The following is an 8,197-nucleotide window of genomic DNA, read 5'->3' as shown; positions in this document are numbered from 1 at the left end:
CTTAATCAAACACTATCCTGGCGAATGTCAAAACTAACACCTGAACCAATGTGTTCAGGTTCGTGTCAGGGCACTAGAATCAAAACAGAAAGAGGATTAAATGTTGTTATTGTTTTTGTTATTGGGCCACAAATGGCAGGCGTGATTATGGCTGGCTAAACTCTCGTGATCTGCTTCCGCTCTCCCTCTTTCTATATGTATATCTCTCTCTTACTCCCTATCGATAAGGCCGCTTGGCTCTCGCCCTCCCAGATAGTGGCCACTATATATGTACATATGTGCACAAATTGCCTGGCTATCTTATCGCAGCTATTGTACATTCTCACTTCGTACAAGCAATTAACAAACGATTGCAGCTCGTCCGCACGGCACAGGGTTCGTCGGGCTAGGTATTTAATAAAAAAGACCATTCGCTCGGAGTTCCAGTACTGTGACACCAGAAAAGAACGTTAGACGTGTCGTGCGGAGCTCTTCAACTGAAAGTGAAATAAAAACTCTAGCTAAATGGACAGCCATATGAAGATCATCCGTCGAGTGCTATCAAAACAAAGACCAACTCTGGCATAAACATAAACTGTCAACAATCTAAAGAATTCAAAGTATTCAAGTGAATCGTGTGCAATAAGAAAAGAGAAGGAGAAACAGTATAAACAAATAAAATTACAACAAGCAATAAAAGCTAAAGAAACTTAAGCAATCAAGATTGAAGAAACATTGATCAACATGAAACTGAGGTGAGAAAACGTGCCATTTTGATCAAGGTTTGATAAGCTACGATTACTTTTACTAGGAAATCCATTCAAAGTAAATTTTGAATTGCAGTAGACAATTATAAGCTCATACAAAATTGTATCAGCGTGATATGTCAAAAAAGCTATCAGCCCTATCAGTGGAATGGAATTTATCCCCTTCCCGCCTACATTTCACCTACATACTACATAAGTAGTTCATATCATTAAAGGTCTTTTTGTTGCTAATTACATTACATTTTTTTTTCTAAAAGATGATGCAACTGTTTAGCGATTTTGCCTACAGAATTATGTTATTTTTAGATATTACCCGTGTAAAACATACATATTATATATTTATCATACTTGCCATTCACATAAAGTATTTTTGAAGCAATTTGAAAATGAAACTTAAAATTGTATTTTAGCAAACTATTTATCGTTTCTCTATCTGACTTGTTAGAAAGCTAATATTTTTAAGTAAAGCTCTCCAAATATCTGACTTTTTAGTCAAGCTAAAAGTATTTACATATATTTCTAATGTCTCCAACTGCCTGTCTATCAAATAAACTAATTCGCTTTATAATCGACGACCTTTAGTAATATAAATGTTTGTAATATCTATATTGGCACATGAAAATAATTAAGTCAAATGTACAGTTTCTTAATTTTTATAGCTTTTTAGATTAGCACGGGACTTGGTTAGTTGGGTTAATAAGGAACCAATCGCGGTCGCTGATAGTCAAATGGTTGAGCATAATAGCTCTGTTGCTAGGCTTAAATGTTGTAATAGAGTTCAACGGACAGTATTCAAGATTATAGTCATAAATGTAAGGCTAGCTAAAGCAAAAAGTCATCAATTTCCTGGCTATAAAGATAAATAATAACATAGAAAAGAATTCTAATTCATTCGCTGGGCTGACTCACCATTCGGTATATTAGGCAGAGTGCGTAGATGAATGGGGGATAGGTTATGGTTCCGTTTAAATAGTAAACATAGGTGACAGTTAAACAGACAGACTTTCAGTGAATAAGACATGCCCCAAAGGCTAGCTTCATCATTATCATTATTAATATTATGTGGAGCACAAGGCGAGAGAGCTGAGCGCCGGCAGTAAAGTTGATACCAGTTGCCTGATAAGTTATTGTGCTATCTCGAGTATTGTTGGGGCGCCCGACACTTGATAACAGCCTACTAGAGGGCGTGGCCACTGGTACGGTGCAGTTGGCCAGCCATTGGCGAGTCCCATAACTTTTTATAATTTTGCTTTTATTTTGTCAATTGCCAATTGGCGTTATAAATTCTGCAAATGAACTCTCTGCGGCGCCCCTGTTCGCCTGGCACTTGATTCATTTGTTTTGTGAATGATTAGTCAATTGACCAGCAAATTGTTCAAAGCAAAGTCCATAATATTTATGACAGTCCTTAGCCCAGACTCCTCCTACAATATGCAACAATTAGGGGCTGTGTCTCGGCTAAGTGGTTGGTGTCGTAGATAAAAGAGACACGACACGTGCCTTCTCGGCCCGATCTGGGTTCGATCAGCGCGCCAATTAGCAGCGCAAATAGTTGCAGCTAATTAATGTTTGTACTCCCTGAAATTGCCAATTGGTGTAGCATCTAGAAACAAGCAGACCGAGACAACGCGCCAGCCAGACAAGCTTTCCCTCTTTTTTTCTGACTGTATAGCACAATCGGTGCTCTGTGCTCGGTTTTATCTATTGCGTATTCTGTATCTATAGGGAGTGGGTCGATGTGCGAGTGTGTGTGTGTGTGCTTTTAATTAAACATACATCAGAGCTAAATAAATGTGTGCTCTTTAATTTAGAAAAAGCGTATCGAGATTGCAAACATTCGCCCACTTCTATAAATAGCTAATTAGACCTTTGCGGTTATTTTCTTTGGAAGTCATCTATGTAAGTAAATATTTCATTTTCCATTTTCTGTTTGCATTGCAGACTTTTGCGCTGTTTGCGCAACCCAAAGCAATCAACGCGGCAGAAAGAGGAATTGCATCATCATATGATCACTGACATGTCCTCCAACTTCAAGGATACGACGGTTAAGATCCTGCTGCTAGGCACCGCCGAGTCAGGCAAGACAACGATCATTAAGCAGATGCGTATACTGCATATCAACGGATTCACAGACGAGTAAGTGAAGCCTAACTTTGACCCAGTCGAGTGAACGGTCGTTATAAAGTCTTCATCCTCACTTTAGTGAACGTCGCGAAAAGATACCCGAGATCTATCAGAACATCCATGACTCAATAAAGCAGCTGGTGCTGCAGATGGAGCTGCTGGGCTTGCGTTTTGGCAGTGTCACAAGCGAACGCAGTGCTCACTATATCCTGTCCCTACCAGCCGAGGCGCCGGAGTACTTTACAGAGGTGAGTTATAACCATAGACGTATGTGTGAGTGTGACAGCAGTTTAATAATCCCACCTAAAGCTAACGGCTCTGCCAGTATCTTATCCCACGCAACACACTTCAAACGCTGTCGCAGTTAGAATTTCGTTAGTTCTTGAGCCGCACAATCAACGAAAAGTGATTTTCCATACACTCGAAACTTGCGTCAAAGCGCCACGTTTTGACCACCAACAAAACAACACAAAACACTAATACTTGCTCCTTCAACAGGGGAGTTATCTCTTATTTCTATTGCGGTATTATTTTCATTCCCATTTCCATGTACATACATATGTATGTATGTACATATGTGCATACATATGTGTCAATTGATCGAAGAGCAATTCGTTGTGCGATCGGCAGTTGTTATCAGACAGTGTGATTTGATTGATTGCAATGTCATTAACTAAATGAGTTGCTTAAAAACTTTCCTACAAGTGTTTTTTTGTTTGTCTTTTTTTTCCATTAAACACTTCCTGGGAACGAAAGACCTGCAGTTGGTGGGAAAGTGTAGAAAGAGTTAGTCACATTTTTGGCAGCCGGTCAATCAATTTATATAGCCAGTGCCACCAGAGGCGAGCAATCGATAAACATTGATCGATAAGATAAATGCCAGTCAGTATATTCAACAATTTGTTGAAGTTGGTTTTTGGTTTTTCTCCCCTTGTCCAAAAGCAAATGAATCACAATCGCAACATTGAAACTGATTTTGGATTATCTTATACATTTATTGCAGGAGTACTGTGACCATGTTGTGACACTCTGGAATGATGTGGGCATACGCGCCTGCTATGATCGCTCGAATGAATTCCCTCTGCTTGATAGTGCCAAATAGTAAGTTCTTTTAGCCAATGCCCAAGCAGAACTCTGTGTTAATAACTGCTTTTTCGCATCCTCTACAGTTTCCTTGATAACTTTGCGAGAATATCTGAGGAAGAGTACATTCCCAGCACTGAGGACATTTTGCATAGCAGAAAGGTAACCACTGGCATCTCGAAAATCACCTTCCGTGTGCCCATACCCAAGAGCCTGGGCGGCGGAGAGCAGGAGTTTCGCATGTATGATGTGGGCGGCCAGCGCGATGAGCGGAACAAGTGGATACAAGTATTTGAAGGCATTCAGGCGGTGCTGTTTCTCATTTCCTGCAGTGAATTCGATCAGAATCTGCGGGAAGATCCCAAACAGAATCGGCTGCAGGAGGCTCTCAATTTGTTCCGTGCCGTTTGGCAGAATCGCTTCCTCGCCTCCGCCGGCCTCATTGTCTTCCTCAACAAGTATGATATTATGGAGCGGAAAATACGTGCCGGCAAGCATATAGTGGATTATTTTCCGGAATTCGAGGAGTTCAGTAAACGGCCACAACAGCAACAAAGCTGCTTCGATGAGTGCGACTGGACGAAAATGTTCATCAAACAAAAGATGATTGACATCACTCATGAGAAGTTCAAGCGCAACTCTCGCAACCAATGCGACGTCAGTTACTCAGAGAGAGAGTGCTATTACCATTTCACTGTTGCAACAGATACGCGATGCATTCGTGATGTGTTCAGCGATGTGCAACAAATGATTTTATCTGAAAACATAAATATGGCCGGCTCTTCACTCTTCTAATGAGCAAATAATTCTCAGTAAAGAGTATCCTTTACCAACTGTGATTTTCTATGCTATAATTTATATTTTAAGCACCATATTCATATATAAATGTAAAATTACAGATTACACTATTAGCAGCTTTAATCTACACATATATTTATAATTTATTTATAAGAAAATACAGAAAATACCAACCACTCAGACAAAAAAACAAACAAGTTTTTCTTTATCCCATTTAAATAACAGTGCTGTATAAGAGCACAAAAAGCTCGATTGCGAGCTTTGCAGCATTAAATGTGGACACGAGCTTCTCGATAAATTCGATAGCCAAATCACGACCTTTTGAGTTTATTTTGCTCGGTGCTAAGCGCCAATTTTAATTTTTTGTTTATAAATGAATTAATTGACTACTTCTATTTCTCATTGAAAAAAAAAAGAAAATGAATTATTTCTTTATTGCTTTATACTTAAACAAATATATAGGATTTTAAAAGTATTAAACATTGATTTAACAGCCATTAGGCCAACTCTGTTAAGCAGACGAGTATTTTTAAGCCTGGCTTATTGTACCCTAGGTTGGCGATTTTTTCGCTTTTGTTTGATTCTGCTTCGAACTTTTGTCAGCTGCAGACGTTTCCAAAGTGGTTTTACGAGATTTATTTTGTTTTGTTTTGTGGTTTTTGCCGAAATTCAATCTCGTGCGTTAACGGAAAATCAACGTCTGTTGCCTGCTAAAAACTAAAATCAATTAGGTAAGCTTTTTAATTACACTGTTGTGAGTATACAAGAAATAAGACGGAAAATTAAAAGAAAAAAAAAGAAACAAAGAAACAAGAAAATTTGGAATTATCTTGTGCAATTACAACCGAGAGACCGTTGTTGAAACCCAACAATAACAATTAAACAATGCAGTGGCAAGTGCTAATGTCAACGGGTAAACCAAAACCCCAATTGTTTGCCAGTGTACATTCGCAATGACTACCTATGTTGTATGCCGCTTAATTAAACATGTTTTTTTGCGTTTTAAGTAAACATAAATGTAAATTGTAGCGATGTTTGCTGGCTTTTGTTGCTAAGTTGCTTAACGCCCACTGCTATTGCCAAAAAAAAAGACATAATAAATTACGTTCTTACTCTGTACATGCTCAAAAACTTATGCAAAAATGTTTTAGCCAAATTCGATGAGCACAACCTCTTTTTTATATATTTTTGGCAAGATCAACTTTGACTTCACGAATTCCATTTCTAGACATTTAGATAATGCTAGAAGCTAAGCTTAATTAGAAGTAGAAGAAGATGAAAAGAGAAGCCCTTTTTGGTAAGATAATTAAGGTATAGACCTAAAATCTTTGTACCGTTGTAATTATTGTTTACAAAAAAAGACGGTAAAGACTGTTGCCAATCAAACTTGTGGCATTTCGAAAAAGGTCTCCCTAACTCGAAAGAGCTTAGTTTTATGTCTTATTGAAGTTGTTGCGAATTCCTATTGTCATTGTTATTGTCTATCTTTCAAAGTTGGCTCGCTTACTTCAGTTGCTTCAGTTGCTGTAGTGCGCTGTAATGTGTTTATTAAAAACTATTATTGTTCACATTTGAGCGGCGGCATCTTTATGGCCATGTGGAGCAATTGGACGAAGTTTCTGTTGTAAACTCGTTATGAGCGCGAAAATATGTATGTGAATACAGGCAAAATATATATAAAAATATAAATGAATATATATAAAGTTATATATACACATATATATTAAAAAACGTGCCAACGATGAGTGCGCACATTACACAAGGCGCACAAGTGTGTGAAAAAAAGTAGAAAAAATGTTTATAAGCCGTTGAGTAGGTCGATCAGCTGCTTTGAAACCGGCCTTGAAGGTCGAAGCCTGTAGGAAAAAAATGGGTGAACAACTGAAACCAAACAAAAACTGTTAATGGCAAAAATGTGGTGAAAATCCGGTGGAGCTCCAACTAAAACTAGAGCAAAAACAATTAGTTGTCTTAGATACAGATAAACAGGCTATAAAACTAGTTAAACTTAAGAAAACGCATGATATTTCAATTACCAAAGTTCATCAATTGTCATTGAAATCGCGCTCTTAATTCCAGTAAATTAACAGACATATACCATTTTTACACTGCTTAGTATCTGAATTTAAGACACTAACTAGCCTATTTTTTTTTATATCATGTTAATTTCATTAGACATTGAAGGGCTCGTGGAATGAAGCTTGAGAGATCTACCTACTAGCTATGCTAAGTAAATAAATAATGTTGTGTAATACCAAACACATTTCGTATGGCCGCGAAACAAAAGGTTATGACAATAAAAGAGCCAACGCTTTTCGCTTTTCCTCTTTTCAAAATAAATAAAAACACAAAAACAAAATACAAAAAACAACTCGACCTCAACGCCCAGCTAATGCAATTGTCTTACATCGAACTTAAATTTCAATCAAGCAATAATATGCGGAGAGCTCAGCAAACATGTTTCCAAGCGGATGACGATTCGAGATTTGTTTTTCATTTTTCATTTGCTCCAAACTTTATGTGCATCAACAACATCATTAGCTGTAGCATCTAATAACAGAAGTAGCAGCAGCGGCAGCAGCAGCAGCAGCAGCAACAACAACAACAACAAGCAATAAACATAAGAGCAAAGCATTAATTTTCAAGGTTCGAGCTAGTGTTGTTGCTGTGGCTGCTGCTGTTGGAAATGGGCGCCATGAAAATGCAAATTTTTGCCATGAGCAATGAGTTTCGATGTCTTTCAATGAGCCTAATCATTAATATGTCTACAGCTCAGCAAATCAGTGAAATAAACAAAGTGAAAAAGGCATGAAAAGGCAAAAAAAAAAAACCGCTAAGCTAAAAAAACAGCTCGATTTAAGACAACTATCCAGCTAAGCAACTGACTCAGTGGCTCACCAACTGACCAACTGACTGAGATTACTCAATAGCAATAACAGCAGCAGCAGCAACAACAACAACAACAACATTTTGTGCCGCTACCTTTGATTGCTGTTGACTTGGACTTGGGCAGGCTAACAGCCTAGTCTGGCCAAAAGGTTTGCCTGTCTACATGCGCACTTTCGGTTTTCTAAAAAAAACTTGTTCGCTGCCATGCAGCAGCAGCAGCAACAGCAACACCAACAGCAACCGATCAAATTGCATTTCGGATTCGGCTTTGGACAGCTTCAGCCTCTGCTGCTGCTGCCGCTGGTGCTGCTGCTGCTGCTGCTGCTGCTCTCAGTGTTTCGCTGTGTGGCCATTATATAATCCAGTTAATTTCTTTAAACATTTTTTCAAGCCACTTTTTGTTGCTTTGCGTCATTCGTAGTTCAGAGCTCGCGCTGCTCAGTTGTGCCGTTACGCGACGCGCCAGTTATCGACTGGATATATAACTAAATAGCTATAGCTATAACTGGACTTTACATACATATAGATATATTTATACAGAAATATATAAAAGAGCA

The 8,197-nt window shown here is 38.4% G+C and overlaps 1 protein-coding gene across 1 annotated transcript; it reads left to right on the top strand.

Annotated features, from left to right (window-relative positions):
* Positions 1-400: 400 nt before the first annotated feature.
* Galphaf (G protein alpha subunit f) lies at positions 401-4,874 on the top strand. Its single transcript, XM_018100095.3, has 5 exons — positions 401-734; positions 2,688-2,882; positions 2,950-3,118; positions 3,874-3,971; positions 4,040-4,874. Exons 1-5 carry the CDS (start codon positions 724-726, stop codon positions 4,746-4,748), a joined length of 1,182 nt encoding a protein of 393 aa, XP_017955584.1. The 5' UTR covers positions 401-723; the 3' UTR covers positions 4,749-4,874.
* The last annotated feature ends 3,323 nt before the right edge of the window (positions 4,875-8,197 follow it).

Source organism: Drosophila navojoa, chromosome 4, assembly GCF_054131105.1.
Source record: "Drosophila navojoa isolate 15081-1374.11 chromosome 4, UAZ_NAV_1.0, whole genome shotgun sequence".
NCBI classification, from domain to species: domain Eukaryota; kingdom Metazoa; phylum Arthropoda; class Insecta; order Diptera; family Drosophilidae; genus Drosophila; species Drosophila navojoa.
The sequence above is the reverse complement of the archived record's forward strand: the minus strand, read 5'-3'. Positions and strand labels throughout refer to the sequence as shown.

Excerpts from the sequence above, each read along its gene's own strand:
- Galphaf (XM_018100095.3), top strand. Across the intron at positions 2,883-2,949 it reads ATCAACGGATTCACAGACGA|TGAACGTCGCGAAAAGATAC; the intron begins GTAAGTGAAGCC and ends TCCTCACTTTAG. Across the intron at positions 3,119-3,873 it reads CGCCGGAGTACTTTACAGAG|GAGTACTGTGACCATGTTGT; the intron begins GTGAGTTATAAC and ends CATTTATTGCAG.